Raw genomic sequence first — 22,852 nt, forward strand, 5'->3', positions numbered from 1 at the left:
GAGTAAAATAATTTTCATCTTACCAAGTGACATTCTCATTTTCTTAATCACTAAATTCTATTATTTGTTCAAACAACTTTATTAAATATTTCCGACATAGCTTGCAGTTTACAAGCCTATCATTAAATATGTCTTTGTAAGTTAATGGTCATTTTATCCTGTGATCCTTCGACAATTAATCATTACTGTCATTGCACCATTTAAATGATTGTTTACCTATGATATTTCACTCTGACCTCTCTGATCTGCAAGGCATATCATCAGGGGGCATTATGTTTTTGTTCCACAAGTTTTAAAACTGATTCTCAATTTATGATTTCAAATGGCCAACTTTCTCCTTTGTAAGTACATTATCACTACCACTAATCTTCAGTTAAAACCCAGACAAAGAGCTGATATAGTTTCTCTTCCATTCTTTCATAAACAGATTTTCATCACAACTTATTCCCATAATTTATTTAAATATCTATTTAAGATTTTATTTTAGTATTTCTCCCTATGCTGCCTGCTAATTCTTTTTCATGTCCCCTTCTCAACCCTTCTAATTATTTTTGATTGCCCCTCTATCTGCTGTGCATTCAACACTTGTATTTATAATTATCCCGCATTATTTAAAACTAACATACAAAATATAATGCTTAACAGTAACCCATATTTGTGGCTTTATGAACTTTGTTTTCAGACAAGGATTGGAAAGCAATGTGCTCCGGTTTAGTGCCAGATTAATTATAAACAATGAAATTAACAATGAACGGAAATTTATCCTTTCCTATTTCTTGAGTGATGACACTATTAGTATGTTTGAACCTCCAAAACTGAACTCAGGTAAAAATCTACTGTTCTCTCTCTCTCTCTCTCTCTCTCTCTCTCTCTTTCTCGATAGGTTAATACAAACTGATTTTTTTTGTAATGAAATCTTGCTTTTCTTGATAAAATTTCACTTGAAACAGTTGCTTCTTATCATAAATTTGTAAATTGTTCTAAATAATTATTTTGATATGCTCTTCCCATCCCAACATTTCAGCACCTAAAATGTAATTTTACAGAATTTTAACTGAAATTTCTCTCTGATATTTTTGGTTACCAAAAAAGCTGCATTTTGAAAGTAATGCATTGTGAACCTTTAAAATAAAATTGACATATAAAATAATGCTTTCTTCCTATAGGTGTCACTGGTGGTAAATTTTTGGAACGAGGACGAATTAAAAAACCTGGCCAGGAACTCTATAAGAGTGAGCTATCTGAGTATTTTACTCAGCAGGATCTATTTGTTGGATCTAAACTCTGCTTCTATGGGAACTACTTTTGCCTGGTCGATGCTGATGAGTATACTTTCTGTTACATGGAAAAGAATGCAGATGAAGTAGGTTACGTAACACTTTTTCTAAGCTTTAATTTTTTGATTACTTCATTGAAGTACCAGCAAATAACAGTAAATAAAATTGGTTTATTTACTTACGTGTAATTATTTCCAGAGATCATTTCTGGCAAGTTAAGCTCCTCACATGTTATTACTTAGGAACACTTACATAAAAGAGAGGCAACTCATGGAGACTTTATACCTGGAGGATGGCTGTACTAAATATGGACCAACTCAGAGCCTTGAACAGTTCTAAAGAATGACCATTGGCATGAAAAGTTAATTTGGTTTTTCTCTCTCCATGTATGCACAATGCCTGAGATGTTAAGTATTTCTAATATAGAGCTCTTCAGTGCAGTTGAAGGACCTATACTGTCTGTAAATATCTGATGTACACACTCATTCAGCATGCTATCTAATTCTCCTTCTTTTCACCCAGTGGAATTCTTCTTCCTCAATCGGTATGAATGAATGCTCAGAAAAATAAACACACATACTCTTGAATGTCTCTCCTAATGGGATTGAAAATCTTAAACTGGTTTGACTGGTAGAACAAATCAATCAGATAATAATAACAATAATAATAATAATTTAAAAAAAACAGAAAATAACAATATTTTCCCAAAAGGAGAACTGGTAAAAATAGTTTCTGGGTCCTTCACAAAGCTGAAAAAGATGTGTAAACCCAGAAACCCAAATCACTGATTGATATTGCCACATACGCTAATTAAACCAATTGGGATTCACCAGACATCACAAAATTGCCAAGAAGATTGAAAAAACATAGAAGAAGCTCATTAAAACCATGTTAATGGTGGAAATTGCTTTAGATTTTTTCATTAAAATGTAAGCCCTCCCAATAACAGTACAAAATCTTTCCACAGAATGACATCCAGCAAGATATTGCAGTGTCACTGTGCTCAATTTCATATTTGTGAGGGTATAGATAAGATGCTAATACTGGTAAACTGGAAAGGCAAGAAAATAATGGTATCGGTCTTGAGTTACAATGTCTCATTAGTGATCGACTTTAGTTGTTACACTGTAGGAATTAACCAGTGAAAAATGCAGAATTCAATTAATGTCTGTTTTCAATGCAGTTTATTAGTTTTAAAAAAAATCTTATTCCATTCTTTAATTCTACTTAATCTCAACTTTCTTTTCATCTAATTTTTCTGTTAGTACCAGAAGGCTAATATTTGCACAATTTTGACCAAGCTCAAAACAACTGCTAATGCACATTCCCTTGAAGTAAAAAGAATGTTTGCAGCTCACGATCATAACAGGACTGGAATAATCGGTTATGATGAGTTCAGGTGAGCTTCATGATGTCTATTTATTTGGGATCAGATAGCAAGGTGTTGCATTTCGGTGAGGCAAACGAGGTCAGCATTAGCACACTTAATGAAAGGGCCATAGGGAGTAGAACAAAGAGATCTAAAAATACATAGTTCCCTGAAAGTGGTGACACAGATAGTGAAGAAGTTGTTTGTCACAATTGTTTCCATTGATCCGATTATAGGAATTGAGGTATCATATTACTGCTGTACAAATCATTGGTATGGCCACATTTAGAATATTGTGGACTGTTCTGGTCCCCCAGCTATAGTAAGAATATCTTTGAACTGGAAAGGGTACAAAAAATGTTTTCAAAGGGTGAAGAGGTCTTGCATTATAGGGAGAAGCCGGATAAGCTCAGACTTTATTTTCCCCTGGAGCATAGGAGGCTAAGGGGGTGATCCTACAGTGGTATGCAAAATCATGAGTAGCACAGACACGATGAAGAGCCATTGTCTTTTCCTCAGAATAGGTTAGTCTAAAACCAGAGGTTCATCTGGATGATACCAGAGATGAGGGGGTTAGCCTGTGAAGAGAAATTGAGTGGTCTGGGACTGTACTCATGGAATTTGGAAGAATGAGAAGGGATCTTATAGAAATGTGTAAAATTATGAAAGGCATAGATAAGATGTTTCCATTGGTACGGGAGACTAGGAGACACAGCCATGATTCTGGGATAGTAGATTTAGGACGGAGATCAGGAGGGATTGCTTTTACCAGAGGGTGGTGAATCAATAGAATTCACTGCCCATTCAACCAGTGGAAACTACCTCAGTAAATATATTTAAGACAAGGTTGGATAGATATTTACATAGTAGGGGAATTAATGAATTTGGGGAAAAGGCAGGTCGGTGGAAAAGAGCCTATCATCAGATCAGCCATGATCTCATTGAATGACTCGGCAGGTTCAACGGGCCAGATGGTCAACTCTTGCTCCAATTTCTTATGTTGAGGGCATAGAATTAAGGTGAGGGGGTCGATTAAAAGGAATGGGAGGGAGAACTTTTTCCACACAGAGGGTGGTGTATATATGGAATGAGGTGCCAAAGGAAGTGTTAATGTGTTAGAGGCGGGTACAATTATGGTATTTTTAAAAAAAACATTTGGACAGGAACTTGGATAGAAAGGTTATAGAGTTATATACCAAGTGCATGAAAATAGGGCTTTCTCAATTTGATTTTGGTCTGCATGGGACCGAAATCTATGACTGTGACTATTGTGAGATCCTATTCATTCACATTAATGAATAGTGAACTTATAATTGTCATATTTGAAAGTTTCAATTTAAATCATGATTATTTATTACCTTTTTATTTAGTTGCGCATATCATAGTGGTTGTATGGGATTCTTTTCTGATTACTGTTGAGTTAGAGAGCTGTTTTGTAATGTTACTTGAAACCTCATTAATATCATTCAAGCAATGTCATGTTGCTTTTATAGTGCTACCTGCTATTTCATTACTTTGAAAGTTTGATTTTACTATTTTTTAATATTTTATGGGTTATTATGGCAATAATAATATTATAATAATTTATTTTATCCATTTTTTCTGTAAAGGAATATTATAATTCAAATTGGAGAAGGACACCTCACTGAACATGAAGTGATTACAATGGGCCGCTATTACAGCATTCGTGAACAAGAAACAAACACTTGCCTTATATTACATTTGGTTCAAGAGGAACTGAGAAAAAAATGTTTTGAAGATTTTCTCCAAATATCTGAGGCTTTCATGTATGAGGATCGACAAAGGTAACAAATATGAGTATCTGCATCATCAGTTTTGTTACTAGTTTACACAGTGAATCCCCAACATGTTCCTAAAAAATGTTATAATATAATAATTGTATTATTCACATCTCTCACATAGATCTGAGATTATCACAGCCAAGACTAAAAAAGATAAATCAGCCCAATCAAATGTTTTATTATTGAACTGCTGATACTCCAGGAAGTGAGAATGCTTACAGATTTACTTGTTCCTGGTGCAGTTACTATGGTTAATTATCTTTATGTTATTCTACTACATCACTGACAAAAGGCAAAGGAGGAAAAACCCAACACCCAACCCCAACCCACCAATTTTCCCTTGCAACCGCTGCAACCGTGTCTGCCTGTCCCGCATCGGACTTGTCAGTCACCAACGAGCCTGCAGCTGACGTGGACTTTTTACCCCCTCCATAAATCTTCATCCGCGAAGCCAAGCCAAAGATTCTACTCCCACAACATCTGTTTGATATTAAAAATATCCCCTAATAAGTGGTTCTCAGGCCAGCATGGACAAAACAGTGTTAATTGTATTGAGAATGTATGTAAAGAAAAAATGAGCTTTTTGTTGATTTAAAAATACAATATTTGATCATCTTTGATTAAATTACTTAAGGCAAATTATGTTGAAAAGATATTCAGTGCAAAACAATTCTCATGTTGGCAATGGGGTGGTTGACAAAAGGATTATTGAGTAGCAGAATAATAGTAATGCATTCCAAGCAGAATTGAACAAATGGGTTGATGTGGATTAAAGGGGACCAATCAAGCTATGGACTGGAGGATTTACTTGAGAAACAATCAGAACACCTGGTCATATAAATCAGAGGTTCTTCAAACATTAAGTCCAAGAAGCTGTGGTTTCATGAAGTAAAGCTCAAATTCACACTTCTCATTCCTTCTTTTGGACCTTCTCCCAAATGTGCTAGATCTTCCTGCAAAATTATTGGTTCCAGCCTTTTGAGATTAAATCCATCCTGTTTATATTGGCCTTGTTCCCCATAAATTGCCCCTTTGCCTGAGGAATCTGAATTTCTAATTAAAAACTCAAAAGAAATGTTTTACATAAATATAACTTCTGCAGGAACATACCCATCATCTTCATGTGTAACCTCTATCTTGGGATTATTTCACATGAACATAGTTGGTTTCTTGAGGGTTTAGCTTAAGTCAAGTAGTTCAGTGGTCACCTCTTAGAATTATTATAAAATTCAATAGCTTTTGCATCATTTATTTTAAGGCATTTCAATTGAATAATAATTTTATCTTAGTCTATAAACCAAAATAAAAAGATAACATAACAATTATTTTGAATTATTTCAAGTTATGTATACTGTTCTGTCCTGGTTATAATTAAACTTTTCCATATACCATAGTAAATGATAAGGAGTTACATCAGGAAATCTGGGACAGATTTGGGACAGTATGGCTAAGATGCACAGTCTCAAAAAAAAAATCAAGGAAAATCTGGTTCAACAATCCAATGTTTTCTTCACCCAACATAAGCAACAATTTGCATGTTTCATGGTGGGCTCTCGTGAAACGAAATGCCTCATGTGCTTAACAGGATTACCAAACAAAAATTTGCAGAATATGGTATAAAACTAATATAAGATTAAAATTAAATTACTGAGGGATTGCTGATGACACTTGGGTCCATCTCACTTTCACAAATTTACGGTAAATTAGTAATTCTGCTTATCTAGCAAACAGAAAGGAAGACATTCCTCAGAAATCACATCAAGCAAATTTAGACAAATTGCCACCTTGGCGTTGTGTTTGAAACTGAGCTAAGTTTCCATCTATTTAATCACTGTGTAAAGAAAGAGGATCAGAGATATATCAGCATTAAACATTTATCTGTTAATAAATTCAATAAGGAAGTTCAGCACCAAGGTTTTCTGGATGTGTGATTTTATCTTTAAGCATAACTTCAACAATTGAATCTCACCATTTTGTCAGAAAATTTTATTTAATATTTTCAAATTACATAAAGAAAATCAAATACATATAAAGTAACTATAAACTACATCCCCCTCCCCCTTACTAATACAAACCCTCCCCCCAAAAAACCCAACCCCCAAAACCTTACAAAAATCCAATCAAATATCCATTTTAAACAAATCCCTCAAAAATGTTATAATTTCCTCCCAAAAATGCTTAATTTTCTTACACAACCAAACTAAACATACAATAGTACCTTTCTGCTCTCTCCATCTAAAACATAAATCTGTTAAACTGAATCCATATCTCTTCAATTTCTCAAGGGTTAAATATAATTGATGTAAAAAATTATAATTGACCATACTAGACCTCACATTAATTAACTTTGTAACACTGTCAACACACATTTTTGACCATTCCTCCCATGTCAAAACAATATTTAACTCTTTTTTCCCATTTCTCTTTAACTTTATATATATCTACTTTTTCCATTTTCTCCTGCAACAACCTGTACATATCAGAAATAAATGGGAATGTATTTGGTAGGAAGAGATTTTAACTGTTGTTTAGATCCCTTTTTGGACAAATCTCCAAAAATTGTTCAAACAACTAAAATGGCGAAAAGACTGCTTGAGATGGTGAAGGATTTAAATTTAGTGGAAATTAAACCCAACTGAGAAAGATTATTCATTTTATTCAGCTTGGCACAATTATTTCTCAAAAATAGATTTATTTTTGATTTCTGCACATTACAAGGTAGATTTAATTTTGTAGAATATAAAAGTAGATTATTGTCAGATTATTCATTATTATTGGTTAAATGTTTAATTGGTTAACTGAGACAGCTTCTCGATGGAAGTTTAATGAAATGTTATTGAAGAGACCAGATTTCATTAAGTATATGAGAGATCAAATTATTTTTTTATTTCCAAATGAATGAAAATTCAGTTCAAAGTAAATTTATTTTGTGGGATGCTTTAAAAGCATATTTGAGGGGACAAATTATTAGCTATACAACAAAGATTTTAAAAAACAGTATTTATTAGAAAGTTTAAATTTGGAAAAGGAAATTGAAGAGTTGGAGAAAAAAAATTACAAAAAAATTGTACAGAGGATGAAAGATACAATTACCTAAATTGAAATTATGTTAAAATAATTTATAAACATATAAATATGAGAAAATGATTTTGCAGTCTAAGCAACATTATTATGAATTGGGAGAAAGAGCACATAAGGTTTTGGCATGGCAACTTAAAACTGAGCAAGTATCAAGGACAATTAATGCTATTAGGAAGAATGGAGAAATTACTTATAAACGAGAAGATATTAATGATGAACTTTTAAAATTTTATAAAAATGTATATACGTCAAAGGGTGATCAAGAAATTGATCAAATTGATTTATTTTTATCTAGTTTAAATTTGCCAGTGTTGAATGAAGTTGAGGTAAAGAATTTAGATATTTTATTTACTGAATTAGAATTGAAAGAAGCTTTGCAATCGATGCCTAATGGGAAATCTCCTTGAGAGGATAGATTTACAATAGAGTTTTATAAAGAATTTAATGATTTATTATTTCCATTTCATAAAGATGATTTGAAACAAGCAACTGAAATGGGTGTATTTCCAGAATCTTTCTCAAGAGCATTGATGACAGTTATACCTAAAAAAGATAGGGATCCTTTAAAAGTGTTGTCTTACAGACCAATATCATTATTAAATGTTGACTATAAATTGATGGCAAAAGTTTTACCTAATAGGTTAGCAAATTATTTGCCAAAATTGGTACATGTCGATCAGGTAGGTTTTGTTAAAGGTAGATATTCAGCAGATAATATAGTTAAATTTATTTCATTAATTAATGCTGCAAATCAACAAGATAATCAACCAATGGTTGTACCTTTGGATGCTGAGAAGGCATTTGATCGAGTTGAGTGGAAGTTTTTGTTTAAATTATTGGAAAAATTTAATTTTGGTCGTTTTTTAGGGGTTGGGTTAGGGCTTTATATGTGGGACCTATGGCAAGGATAGTGATGAATAGTAGTGGTCAGTTTTCAAAATCTTTTAATTTATCTTGTTCTACAAGACAGGGTTGTCCTCTTTCACCTGCTTTGTTTGCTTTGGTGATAGAACCTTTAGATCAGGCTGTTCGACAAGATTTTGATATTAGGGGAATTAAAGTGAGAGAAAATTAATATAAAATTCGCTTATTTGCAGATGATGTTTTGGTATATTTAACTAATCCAAAAACTTCACTAAGGTCATTACATTGAATAAGTATGGTAAATTATCAGGATATGAGATTAATTGGGAAAAGAGTGAAATTTTACCATTAGTGGAAGAAAATGGATGTAGACAAATTACTAAATTTAGATGGTCAAATAAAATTAAATATTTAGGAGTAGTTGTAAATAAAAATGATCACAAATTATTTAATTTGAATTATGTACTTTTATTAAATAAGGTTAAAATTGATTTAGATAAGTGGAAAGATTTACCATTGACCTTAATAGGAAGAGTGAATTGTATAAAGATGAATATTTATCCTCGAGTACAATACCTTTTTCAATCTATTCCTTGTGTAGTTGCAAAATTTTTTTTAAGGAAATAAATAAAGCTATCAGGTTATTCTTATGGAAAGGTAAATTATCAAGGGTTTCTTTACAAAAATTGACTTGGCATTATGAATTCGGTGGTTTGCAATTACCTTGTTTTTATAATTATTATGAGGCGGCACAGTTGAAGTTTATAAATAGATCATTTGATATTGAACAATCTCCTATGTGGGCAAAGATAGAGATAGATCAGAGTTTGGAAAATAATATTAATCATTTTATTTATAAATGGAATCCTTTATTGTTACAAGAATTTAAATTACCTGTTTTACAACATATAATGAACATTTGGTACAATCGCAATTTAATTACAGGTTCTAAAGGGATAGTTTTGATAAGATCACCATTATATCAGAATAAATTAATTCCCTTTTCATTACATAATCCTTACTTAAAAGATTGGGAAATTAAAGGAATAGTTAATGTTATAGATTGTTTTGAAGCAGGGAGGTTTTGTTCATTTAAAAGGTTACAGGAAAGACATGGTATTGCATCAAATTCTTTGTTTGTTTATTACCAACTTTGAGATATTTTAAAGAAGAATTATGGTAAGGAAATAAATTTACTAGGTCAAACGAAATTTGAATTATTAATTGCAGGTAAAGGTGAAAAAGGCTTTATTTTGTCTCTTATTTATTGAAGTTTTGAACCTTAAAGAATATATTTTTCTCCTGGTTTATAACAGAACTGGATTCTTGCCAGCTCAGGAAACGCGAATTATTTTGAAAGGTTTCCAGCTGCCTATACCAAATGATGTTCTTGAAGAAATTATTTCAAAGTAGGTTTTAAAACATTAAAATTTCTGTTTGAGTAATTATTTAGAAATGATCAATTGTCTACTTACTTTAGTAGTGTGATAACAATGTTATTCTGTCAAGAGAATAATTGGGATAGCAATTACTTGTATTAGGACTTTGTCATTATAATAGGATTGGATATGCTCAGAAATTAATTTCCACGCTTGTGTTTGGATTGAAATGGGATTTAGAGGAAAAAAATGAGCCAACCTACACCTGGGAATCATCCCTTCTAATTGTTGAGTGGGCACCAATGTGGAGCTGCAGGGAACTGTTGTTTGCTATTTGTAGGGTTTTGCTAGAACTGCTCATCTCCAAACCTCACTGTAGCCTTGGTCTAAATATGGATCAAAAAGATATATTCTGAGGTGAGGATGAAAACCTTGAGATTAATCCACAACTTAAAAAAGTATGACACCAAGAAGATATCATGGCAAAGTTACTCAAATGCTTGGATTCAAATGTTATACCTAAAAAGATAGTTGTGGTTGTTGGAGGTCTATAACCCCTGTTCCAAGACATGTCTGCAGGGCAGTGTCTGTGGTGGTACACCACTGGCCTACTGCAGGGGGAAACCTCTGTACCTGCAGGAGTATGGGGGACAGGACAACACCTGGCCAGCTGTCAATCAGCTGACCTGAATGGATCAAGCCCCACCCGGTCGGGTTTCAATCACCTTCTGGGATACAAGCCTGAGCCGGCCCTCCGAAGACTCCCTCAGAGTTTACAGCCAGCCCTGCTCTGTGGACGTCTTTGACAATTAAAGCCTGTTGTACAATCTTTACCTTGTGTGTGTCTGATTCTGTCTAACAGCGCACCACAGTGTCCTTGGCCCAATCTCTTTCAGCTGTTTCATCACTGATATTCTTTCCATAACTTTAAGATAAAAAATGGGAATGTTTACTGACCTTGGCGAAATGTTCAGTTTCATTAGCATCTCTACAGAAAATGAAGTAATTCCACTGCTTCTAGACACCAAGACTGATATTATTGCTTACAAAATGAGTAATAAACCTTGGTTCATCAGCAATCCAACATGATTAGACTAGAGAAATCCAAAACTGAAAACGCTGGTACCTTGAAGAAACAATGAACTGCTGAGTCTCAACAAATGGTCCTGACCTGAAATATTGACTCACCATTCCAACTCATGGATGCTGCTCGACTTCCTGAGTTCCTCCAGCAGTTCATTTGTATGTTCAGGCTCTGACTCCCAAGCTCTACACATCAGTGATCTATCCCAACCACGCACTGGCACGGCAAATAGAATTGTTGCCCCGCAGTTCCAGTGTCTGGGTTCAAACCTGATATTGGGAAGTTTACAAATTTCCTTGTGATCATATGGGCTTTTTCTGGGTGCTCTGGTTTCTTCCTTATCACAAAGATGTGCTTGATATGGACTCAGTGGGCCAAAGAGCCTACTTCCATGTTGGGTCTATGATTTCTTTAACACCACAATTTCTAGCTACTTTGATAGGGATTCCTGACCCAGAAATTAGGAAATGGTTATGTTCTTTAAAATGTATATTAATGTTTCAAATTATTTATAGGTGTTTTTAACAATTTAAAAATAATTTTGAAGGATATTTAAAGATCTGATGGTTTTTAAGTATCTTTATATATCAGAAATATTTAAAAACTCATAAAAATACTTAACAGAAATCCTTGCCCAGGATTCGAGGAGGGGTCTCAGTAATTGGTGGTTGTTTGCCAATAAGGATTCGAACACCTTGCCACCCAATTTCAGGATCAAAATATCCAGGATAATTAGGCCTGTACATTCATACCTTTGCTTTTTCCCTTTAACCTATTCTCTCTCACATACATATCATCTCCCCTTTGATATTTCTGACACCCAACTACTGCTTTTTCCCTTTAACCTATTCTCTCTCCCATACATATCATCTCCCCTTTGATATTTCTGACACCCAACTACACTAGCAGACAACTTATAGCCAACTACTACTAATCAGCATGTCTTTGGGATGAGAGAGGGAATTGGAATATCTGGAAGAAATTCAGGCAGTCACAGAGAAAACATGCAAGTTCACCAGAGGTCAGGATTGAACCCAGGTCTCTGGAATTGTGAAGCAGCAACAATATCTGATGGTGTGTAACAAGGCACGTCCGTAATTTGTACAGAACATTGATATTATTGTTTTACATTTATTTCAAAACACTTTAAGGTTTCAACGAGGTGATGGACAAGTAGCATACAGGAATCTCATCTTGGGCTTGAACTGGAGAGAAAACCCTGTACCACCTGTTGAATCAAAGGTTCCCATCAAGGTAAGATACAGAATATATGTTGCATTTGGTTGCCTTTCAGAACTTCAACATCTAAACACTGATTAAAAAGAAGCATTACTATTATTAACAGATTGTTGGCTCTTGATGCTTTTATGAAAATATCTTTTGAAAAGTTTGAATAGATCTTTTTTTACTTCACTAAAACAAGATGTATACTTATCAAGTCATTTTTAAACTAATTGCCAATCATGCTATTTTTAAAATTTAACTAATCTTTGGATTTAAAACTATTTATACAATTGCCAATTATTTAAATCCCTATTTATTTTGTTCACACATATCAAAGGAAGATGCTTCATATGGGATTCAAAATGCTTCCAAGCTGCAGAATAATATGGATAAAAGGGACATTTTTTAAATTGTCTTAATCTTATAGATGTCATTTACAGAGATTCGATTTGCTGAAATAGAATAATTGCTCCGAAGTGATTGTTCATTGGCAGTGTTTTCCACAGATGCTGGCAAATGTTTCTTAAATTGCTGGTATTGTTTGTGACATGTCGTATTTGCAGCATTTTATATTTTGGAATTGAACGGAATAGTTTGTTATTGAATTTAATTGAATAGATTTAATGGGAAAGATTAGAACTTTCAAACAATAGCTGCAAGTTTCATATCCTTAACTGAAAGGGAGGCAGAGAATTTTGAGTTTTACAATGTGAGACTTGGAAACTGAAATATAGTAGCAGTTCACCTTTAATGAGGAACACAAACTTGGTATGTCCTGGATTCAATTTGAAACATTGGCCTTTGTTCTGTGGCTGGCATTAAAAGGATGATGCTAACTTTGAAGAATACTGTCCGCGATCCAACATCTCGTAGTCTTCCTCTTTTCTCTCAATTGGCAGAGTGTATTTTCATTACTTAAATACTTTCAATTAAAACTTAATTGTCTGCACATATTGTGTTTTCACAAATTTGATCCAGGTTGCTGTGCATTAGACAAAAGTTAACATGGAGCTATTGAGCATATGTACTGCAAGTTTTGCCATCACTTGTGTAATTAATGTTGTGTGTCTGAAGTCCAATTTAACTATTGAGAACTGGCTACCCATCAGCTAAAGGCTCATAAATAGGAGGTCTGAAGCATTTAGATCTCTCAAGTAATGCTCTTGATGCTTATTTCAGCCTTCACCCCAATTTGCAGCTATTGCCCTGAGGACTTGCGATGAATGTCCAACTGACTCCAATCAACCACAGATCCCGATCCAATCATTTATTGTCACCACAACCCCTCTGGAATTCTCTTCCTATAATGCTCAATTCTTTCCTGCTTCCAGCCCTTCCTCGAAATCTTTCTCTATAAACTCATCACAACACATGATCCACAGTATATCTAACTTCCATCATCAGCTCTAGAATGTTGGAGCAAGTGGAGGAAAACCTGTGTTTGTCTAATAAAAAAGTCTTGTAAACAATAATTAAATGCATTAACCCCACCCCCACCCCCCAATAAATGCCACCTGATTTGGGATTCCATGTGAACATAGATTTTGTGAAGTTGCTAAATCCTCTGTACTGGCAATTTCTTCTGTGTTATACTGAGAACTGCCTTCTTGAAATTAATCTACTGGTTATATCTGCCTTGGGAATATTCCCTTCATTTATTTGGAAGGAGAAGAGTGGGTACAAGAAAGAAATATGAATACTAGTTGTTACATTATTTTTAATCCTTGAATTTAGTGAATTTTTAAAAAACCTTTAAAAGTACACTTTTAATCAGCATAAAGAGCCCAGATAGTACATATAATACATCACATTCACAGAATTTAATATGAATGAATGAATCCATAATTTAATAGGTTAAATAACTTGTTGCAGTATATTTCCTGCTATGTATGGAACGGCATTAATGAATTTCAGCCTCTATATAAAATAAACTTCCTTTGTAAGATCACAACTTCTCTTTCAACATTACACCACTGTGTGAAAATTCTCACTCCTGCTGGCAACTGATTTCCAGGTCTGGTGGTGGGTGGGTTGAGTTTTCTTATCTCTTGGAATATACTACTTTCTTCCATATATCTGTTTGACCAAGAATCATAGGACCACCTATCACTTTGGCCCACAAAGTTCTTGCCAACCATCAAGGACCCTTTTACAGTAATCACATTTTATTCTCTGTACACTCCCCTCCCATCAACCTCCCCAGATTCTACTGCTTTCCTACACCCCAGACATAATTTACAGAGGTTAATTAATCAATAAATATGCAAGTCTTTGGGCTGTTGAAGGAAATTGGAAATCACAGAGGAAATCCAAAAGGGCACAGGGACAACTTGCATATTTAAGGTAGTACCAGAGCTCAGGATGGAACCCAGATCACTGAAGCAAGTTCCTCTACTAGCAATACTAATTTGCTCTCTAGACTTGCATGTCACTTTCAGTGAAGGTGGGAGTGGTCTCCTTCAAGGTAGCAGAATGGAGGAAGAAGGTTTTGTTGCTCATAAAAAGAGGCTTTTACAAGTATGATGCAGCAATTCTAATACAGAAACAAAATGAGCCACACAACACTACAATCCTTACTACTATCTTGGTTCACCTATGATAAACATGGATGCATATTAACCCCTCTCAAACATCTCTGAAGGACTATCTGCACAAATCGTAATGCACTAATGAATGAGTTTTCTCTGAAATAGATTGCCGCCACTGTTCTCATTGGTGTACCGCTCAACCTGACAAGACATTTCTATCTGAAATGAGTGGAGAATTATCGAATAGGATCAGCAGCTGGAGCCATTTCCTGCTAGGGTTTTTGTATTAGAATCCTGTTTGGGCATTTGGCTTTCTCGGTGTACAGAAGCCGTCTTGTCCTTTTGATCTGTCTGATGAGGATCTTCATGTCTTTTTCAGTATCCCACTCCCATGCAGCTTCCACACCATTGTGTATCTTGCTGGTGTTTTTAATTTAATTTAGGCATACCACACGGTAACAGGCTCTTCCAGCCTACAAGCCTGTGTAGCCCAAATCTTTGGCTGCCCTGAGAAGAGTTCATTCAAGGGTGGATGCTGTAATCTGATTGATAGACAACGAGTAGTTGAAAGTTGCATTTAATTGATCTTGGTCCTGGGCTCACTTTAAAAACCCTCGATCAATTTCGCAATTTGTTGCAGGATTCTGACTGGGTACTGGCACTAAATGCAGTACAGATATATGCACAAAAAATATGAAATATAATTTCCATAAAGAAAGTGGGAATAGTTGCTTCTTTTATGTTGGTGAATTATATTTTCAGGCATCTAATGAAAACAATTTAAAATTCAGGGTGCTTCTTATATCCTCTACAGCCTATAAATTTCTCCTCCGTGGCTTACAAATGATGATAAACAGCATCATCTTGGCAGCTTTCCTCTTGTCTTACTCATCTCCATGCTCCACCTCAAATCTGAGATTCCCTGTTCTATTTTCTTCAATGATGTCAATGGTATTTGATCGAGAATATTAGTGTTTTTAATCCCATGCTGCATTCTGCAAGACACCTTTGGGATGATGCAAACTACAAGATTTATCTCCAATGGATCAACAGTATATTTTACTTTGAACTTGGTATTTGCTTAGACTCTGGTAACCACAATTGGAGAGCATACCTAGATGGGGAAGTAAAGTGTAACCCTTGTCCCCTTTCTGGTCAGTGTTGGCTCTGAAATGTTGGACTTGTGCTTCCCAGAATCATTGTATTCAAAATGAGGAAGAAGTTCTAGTGACGCACAGACTTGTTTTGTTCATGTAAAGATCATCTCACACGGGCAGATGACAGCACTTAGCAGATAACTGCACTTGTAGGAAAGCCACAATGGTGGCACATTCTGGTGTCCACGTTGCATTTGCAAAGTATGAGCATTTCTCAATGACTACAATGCCCGAGAGACCTGTCTGATCTATTGGTAGGCATTGCAGCAGAAATATGAATGAAACACAAAAGTTTGCAGACATTGTAATTGTAGTAAAGACACACTGAAATGCTGGAGGAACACAACCAGTCTTTCAGCGTACATAGGAAACAAAATATATTGCCAAAGTTTCGGGCCTGACCCCTTCTTCAAGGAATAAGCAGAATGAGCCAAGAGCAGGAAACCTTTTGGGTGGTGAAAGCTCATTAATTGAAGCTGATCTATTAGCAGAGGATGAAGAAGAAGGAGAATAGAGGAGAGAAAAAGAACAACAATGCTGGAAATGTGAGATACAAAACACAGCAGTTGCTGGAAATTGAAATAAAAGAGAATACCAGAAATACTGTAGCAATTTAGATAGCATCGGTAAGAGAAAAACAGAGAATTTTACATTTCAGATTTCCAGCAACTCCTTGTATCTCACAATTGCAACATTTTTTCTCTATCCTCATTAGGTTCCCTCTATTTATATTTACACTGATCAGTTGTAGATAATAAATTTTGACTACCCTCTCATCCAGCATCACCATCATTTTAGCCATAACCTTTCTCTTGATCTCCTTCTTTTCACACATTTCCTTTGTTCTCTCGAGCTATCCACCTCCCTTCCAACTTAAAATAAGTCATGTAATTTTTGGAGGTGAACTAAAATCCTGCAGATGCCATGGTCTAGTGTTGGAGGAACTCACTGAGTAATGGTAAAGATGTCCGAGAGCTGCCATCAAGTAGTGCACTTTCACCTCCTCCCCCACCATTATTCGGGGCCCCAAAGGGTCCTTCAAAGTGAAGCAACACTTCCTCTGTGAATCTGCAGGGGTAATTTACTACACCCGACGCAGCATCCTCTACATCGGGCAGAATCAAAACTTTTTGGAAGATCACTTCATTGAGCATCTTCACTCTGTCTATTGCAACAGTAAGGACCTCTCAATGGTCAACCACTTCAAACCCACACCCCATTGCCACACTGACGTATCTGTCCATGGCCTCATGTATTACCAAGTTGAGGCCACCCACAAATTTGAGGAGCAACACCTTCCTACTCTGTCTCCACAGACTCCAACTAGGTGTCATTAATGTCGACGTCTATTTTCCACTCCTGGGTCTCTCTCTATCCCTTATACATCTATTTTCCTCTAATTCCCTTTTCCTATCAGAAAGATGTCTTTCTTAGCCTGCTGCCCATTTCCCATATTGGTTGTCAGCTTCTTTCTCTTTTACCTGTCTTCTGTATGTTAGCCTGTGTTCTACCTGCTTCCCCTCCCTTGCCCCCCCCTCACCTTTTTATTCAGTAATCTGCCTGATTTTTGACCCTCCTGAAACAATGACTACTTTTTAATTTCCATGGATGCTGTGTGACCTGCTGAATTTCTCCAGCACTTTTGTGTACTGCACTTGATTTATTTTTCACAGTTTTGGTGCAGAGCCATTGATCTGAAATAGTAACTCTGTCTCCCTCCTCAGATTCTGGTGACCTCTGAGCCTTTCCAGAATTTTTTATTATTATTCCTCTGTTGTAAATGTTTGTTCTCATGCAGGGCATTGCCACTTAGGTTTGGGTGGTCGTAGGAGTGCAAATTGATAAAAGAGCATAGGTGTGCAGCGAACTAGGGCATCTTGCCACTTGTACCAAGTTCAAGCCTTTTGTGTGAAAGATCTTGTTTCCATTAGAAATTCACTGCCAAATGACATGATGCAAAACTAGTGCATTTTGAAGCCATATGAATTTCTACCTTTCAGAGTCCAACAGTGATGTTAATAAACTGTCTTTGTAGCAAATCATAATTAAGTGATGCGAGAATTTTAAAATATTTTACAAAGCATGATTGAAATGGAAGCCGATATATCATAAACAAACTATAAACATGAATATTATTTTAAAATCCTTTGAATTTTGAAATATTTGAGAAAATGATAATATGCACATATAAACATTTTCAAGGGCAGAGAGATTGCTTAATGTTAGCATTTAGTATGTTATTAACACTTACTTGAGAGCAATGTTTTACACTGGAAATTGTTTATTTTTATCTAAATTTTCTGACTTCCTCAAATTATGATGAAGTGACCTGTAAAGTTGTGAATTCAGTGAAAGAGCAGAGAATCTCTGAGGGCAACTTCTGGATTTCTGCTCAACTGTGCTCGTACATCAGAAATTGAGCTCAGCTACTTGATATAATGGCAACTTATAATGACAGTTTCACTTTTATCAAAACATCTTATCCAAAATAACTCATCCTCTGGATCTAGAATGGGAAGTTATGTACAAATGGAATTCTACACTACTGCATTTGTCATATCCATGTTGATTCATCCAAATATATCATTCCCAAATTATTAAATACCTGATCAGGACATAGGAACATGGATAATATAACTTTCTCCTGAGACCATATATCAAGATTTCTTCTTTCTGTTTATCATTTCAGCTTTTCACCATGAGTTCAGAGTTCCCCATTAAACAAGTGAAGAATATCAACTATATAGCTTTAATCGAAGATCTGTTTGGTAAACAAGAGTAAAATGATTCAAAGTGGGTCTTCTTTTCCTTATTCATAGAAAATTGTATAAGCTTAATTATTGTTTCTTTATAGACGGGCACATATGGAAAGTCAAAAGTCTTTCAAGTTATTATCATAATTGCAGTTAGAAATCAATCTGAAAAACAAAATATTTTCACTGTACAGACCTTCATCCATATCAGTAATTTGTGTCTAAGGTAAATCTGAAAATAAACAAGAATACTTTAAAATTTAACCCATTTTTGTGAGTATTTTATTTCTCGGTGTTTTGGAATGAAGACTCAATGTGGATTTTCACTTCTTCATTTTTTGACTTGTAGGACACCACTCTTTGCAAATTTTGAATCATGTAGCTTATGATACGACCGGAAACTGTCAAAAACCTGACAGTTAATAAAAACTTTTTAAATAGAGATACTGCATGTACCACTACAGCTGTCACACATTGTCAGAGTCAGCCTTCGGACCTGAATTTTGTATCCAGCTTCTCCTTGCTTAAAAAAGGTAATATCGTTGACATTGGACTGCTGTTCATGCTTGCATTGTGAATTTTTTTATATAAATGCTTTTATCATGTTCCCAATGGCCAACTTTGTATATGATGGTTCTTTGGAAAGTATATGGCTCCAGGTGAATCTCTGAATTTGATCTATCTACATAAATTATAGATCGACAAAATTCACCTAAACATGTTTGGTCCAATTTTCAGAATGTGGCAGAAACATTCTTAAAGATGAATGCAAGTGGCCTTGCAGGTAAAAATAAGGACATGCAAAACTTGATCTTCACTGTAAAGAAAGGAGATTTACAAGGAATAGTAAATCTGTAGATATATTCCATATGTTTTTTTTTTACCATAGTTTATAAAAGAAGATAAAGTAAAATTGCATTCGCTTTAGCCTTAATTTTAAGTTCTAGTAAAATCACCTCCTTGAACTGAAATTTACCAATACCACATCTGAATCAATTCTGAAGTTCTCTTGCTAAAGAGCTTATTTTGAATATCTTGGCACTGAAAACTCCTTGACTTGGGCCTCAAGAAATGCCAACTTTTGGTTGTGTAGTACATGTTCAATGGGCAGGCTGCCAGAAAGTGTTGATATTAAACTGAGCAGAACTGAAGCAACCTCATTATTTAATTTCTAACCATGCCCTTACTTTTAGCTACTGGTCTATTCTACTTAATAGCACACTTTCTTCTGAGTTGGGAAGGTGCAGCTTCAGAAACTAAAACCAAAGCCATTTTCACACCATCAATTCCGTGTGGGTTAACCAGCTAATTTAGCGGGTCCATTCCTGGTAATTGTGCAGCCTGAATTGTCCCAAACGAGCAAGATGAGTCAAATTCAACCAGGCTCTGACACTTGGTGGGAGCCTGACCGAGTTAACTCACTAATCACTTTCTGGCAATGTGAAAGTACAACCTGCTCTCGCATTGTCACTGCTGGAGGTGGGACCCTCTTAAAATGCCGGATTGTTGATGGTGCAGTGAGAAAGGCTCCAAAGGTGCAGCATGCCTGGTAAGTTTTCCCGCTTCCTAGGAGGGTTGGCAGTGTGAAAGGGGCTATTAAAAAGTGGGGTGACTTTCCAATGCAGTAGTGAGGCTATAGTATTGAAGGTATTGCTTTTAGATGAATCTTTAAACTTCAATCCTGTATGCTCTCTCCAGAGGGTGTAAAATATCCAATGGCATTAGTTCAAGGAAAAGCAGATAAGTTATTACCAATACTTATGCATCCATGAACATTTCTTAGCAGATCATTGGGTTTCTAGGATCTTGCTATTTAGAAATGGGTTGCCATGACCATTCCATTGTAATGATGACATAACTTAAAATCGCAATGCCGTAAAATGCTTTAGGATATTGTAAGAGACATTATGTAAATGTAATTCAATTTTTTTTTAATAGTTGGTCGTACAGTAGTGTAGTGTTTAGCACAGAACTATTACAGCACTGTGCTAGCTACACAATTTCAATGAGTTTATAACTTCACCCTGTGACTGCATGGGTTTTCTCCAGATGCACTGATTTCCTCCCATGTTCTAAAGATGTACGGGTTTGTAGTCACATGGATGTAAATGGGCTGCATGGACTCCTGGGCTGGAAGGGCCTGTAACTGTGCTGTGCCTCCAAATTTAAATTTAGATCTGCATAACTACATATTAGATCACTTGTGAGGGGAGGCAGCTCGAGGTAATTAAAATCTGATTAAATATATTGTTGAAATATTTGCATTGGATTTTTTATATCTACCTGAGTGGGAAAATAAGGCATGAACATAAAGTGTCTACTGAAAGGCAGGATCTCCAGCACTGCAGCTCAGAGTGCAGTGCTGCCAGAGTGCTGCTCGTCACCTCTGTAAAATAAGGCAAAATAAATAAGCGGGGAATTTAAACTAGTGGGGATTAACAGCGGCTGCATATTAAATACAGAAGGGATTTTATGGAAGCGGATGTTGGGGTGGGGGATGGGGAGTGATATGGGAGTGTGCATGTGCGAGTCATGTGCTCATGATGTCAGATACATGGAGTTACGTTCTACAGGGAGTTTCAGCTTGGCGCCATCTTCAAATGAATTACAGCTCCTCTGAGTGATGTTTCCAAAGGGGACAAAAGTGGCGACGAGGATGAAAAATCCACATTCTGGACAATGGGATCCACAGAATTTTGAAAAAAGGTCATTGGAGGTGAAAATTTGGTGAAAAAAGAACAACAAAAGAAATGACGTTGGGTGACGAAAGCACGTGCTTGGCAGTGGGAAAACGAAAAGGAAGAAACTTGAGAGGAAAACAACAAAAAAGTGAGTAAGAGAGAAAATGAGACACTAAACTCGAGCCATGGTCAGGACGGCCAGGGGAAACGGGGCCAGGATGGCCAGGGGTCAAACTCGAGCCATGGTCGGGACGGCCAGGGGAAACGGGGACAAGATGGCCAGGGGTCAAACTCGAGCCATGGTCGGGACGGCCAGGGGAAACGGGGCCAGGATGGCCAGGGGTCAAACTCGAGCCATGGACAGGACGGCCAGGGGAAACGGGGCCAGGATGGCCAGGGGTCAAACTCGAGCCATGGTCAGGACGGCCAGGGGAAACGGGGCCAGGATGGCCAGGGGTCAAACTCGAGCCATGGTCAGGACGGCCAGGGGAAACGGGGCCAGGGTGGCCAGGGGTCAAACTCGAGCCATGGTCAGGACGGCCAGGGGAAACGGGGCCAGGGTGGCCAGGGGTCAAACTCGAGCCATGGTCAGGACGGCCAGGGGAAACGGGGCCAGGATGGCCAGGGGTCAAACTCGAGCCATGGTCAGGACGGCCAGGGGAAACGGGGCCAGGATGGCCAGGGGTCAAACTCGAGCCATGGTCGGGACGGCCAGGGGAAACGGGGCCAGGATGGCCAGGGGTCAAACTCGAGCCATGGTCGGGACGGCCAGGGGAAACGGGGCCAGGATGGCCAGGGGTCAAACTCGAGCCATGGTCGGGACGGCCAGGGGAAACGGGGCCAGGATGGCCAGGGGTCAAACTCGAGCCATGGTCAGGACGGCCAGGGGAAACGGGGCCAGGATGGCCAGGGATCAAACTCGAGCCATGGTCAGGACGGCCAGGGGAAATGGGGCCAGGATGGCCAGGGGTCAAACGAGCCATGGTCAGGACGGCCAGGGGAAACGGGGCCAGGATGGCCAGGGGTCAAACTCGAGCCATGGTCAGGACGGCCAGGGGAAACGGGGCCAGGATGGCCAGGGGTCAAACTCGAGCCATGGTCGGGATGGCCAGGGGAAACGGGGCCAGGATGGCCAGGGGTCAAACTCGAGCCATGGTCAGGACGGCCAGGGGAAACGGGGCCAGGATGGCCAGGGGTCAAACTCGAGCCATGGTCAGGACGGCCAGGGGAAACGGGGCCAGGATGGCCAGGGGTCAAACTCGAGCCATGGTCAGGACGGCCAGGGGAAACGGGGCCAGGATGGCCAGGGGTCAAACTCGAGCCAAGTCTGGAAAAGCTGGGGAAACTGGGGCCGAGATTTGTGGAAATGTTGAACCAACAGTTCCAAGTTCTTACAAGATAAGGCTGAGGTGACACAGGAAAGTAAACAAAGTCCTATGGTGCAAAGAAACATTTCATATGCTTCATCTCATGAAGTGTGGAAATACAGCTATAAAGTAGGAACTGTCAATGAAAGATGTAGAAACCATTTTGAATATATTGATATACGATGGGAAGGTAGAGATGTCTATTATAGCTGCAAAGGAAGGCATTATTGGTTGAGTGGATGGGAAAATGACAGTCAATCCAATCATTCAGCCCACTGGTCTGATG

At 37.1% G+C, this 22,852-nt stretch overlaps 3 protein-coding genes across 4 annotated transcripts in view; 2 read left to right on the forward strand and 1 right to left on the reverse strand.

Moving 5' to 3' along the window:
- Positions 1–18,782, forward strand: part of efhc2 (EF-hand domain (C-terminal) containing 2) — a 53,821-nt gene extending 35,039 nt beyond the window's left edge. For both annotated transcript variants that reach the window (XM_069889300.1, XM_069889299.1), the window contains 7 exons: positions 683–825; positions 1,167–1,363; positions 2,543–2,676; positions 4,257–4,451; positions 9,710–9,802; positions 12,008–12,110; positions 18,455–18,782. In XM_069889300.1, the coding sequence (XP_069745401.1) occupies positions 683–825; positions 1,167–1,363; positions 2,543–2,676; positions 4,257–4,451; positions 9,710–9,802; positions 12,008–12,110; positions 18,455–18,547 (958 nt within the window). In that variant the 3' untranslated portion in view covers positions 18,548–18,782. The remainder of the gene's footprint in view (positions 1–682; positions 826–1,166; positions 1,364–2,542; positions 2,677–4,256; positions 4,452–9,709; positions 9,803–12,007; positions 12,111–18,454) is intronic.
- kdm6a (lysine (K)-specific demethylase 6A) overlaps positions 1–22,852 on the reverse strand; it is a 317,187-nt gene that overhangs the window by 275,287 nt on the left and 19,048 nt on the right. The gene's annotated exons all lie outside the window — the stretch shown is intronic.
- The window catches only part of mao (monoamine oxidase), a 134,064-nt gene continuing 132,535 nt past the window's right edge, over positions 21,324–22,852 (forward strand). Inside the window, exon 1 of the mRNA XM_069889301.1 lies at positions 21,324–21,347. The gene's annotated coding sequence lies outside the window, so the exon portion shown is untranslated. The remainder of the gene's footprint in view (positions 21,348–22,852) is intronic.

This window comes from Narcine bancroftii, chromosome 7, assembly GCF_036971445.1.
Source record: "Narcine bancroftii isolate sNarBan1 chromosome 7, sNarBan1.hap1, whole genome shotgun sequence".
Taxonomy (NCBI): domain Eukaryota; kingdom Metazoa; phylum Chordata; class Chondrichthyes; order Torpediniformes; family Narcinidae; genus Narcine; species Narcine bancroftii.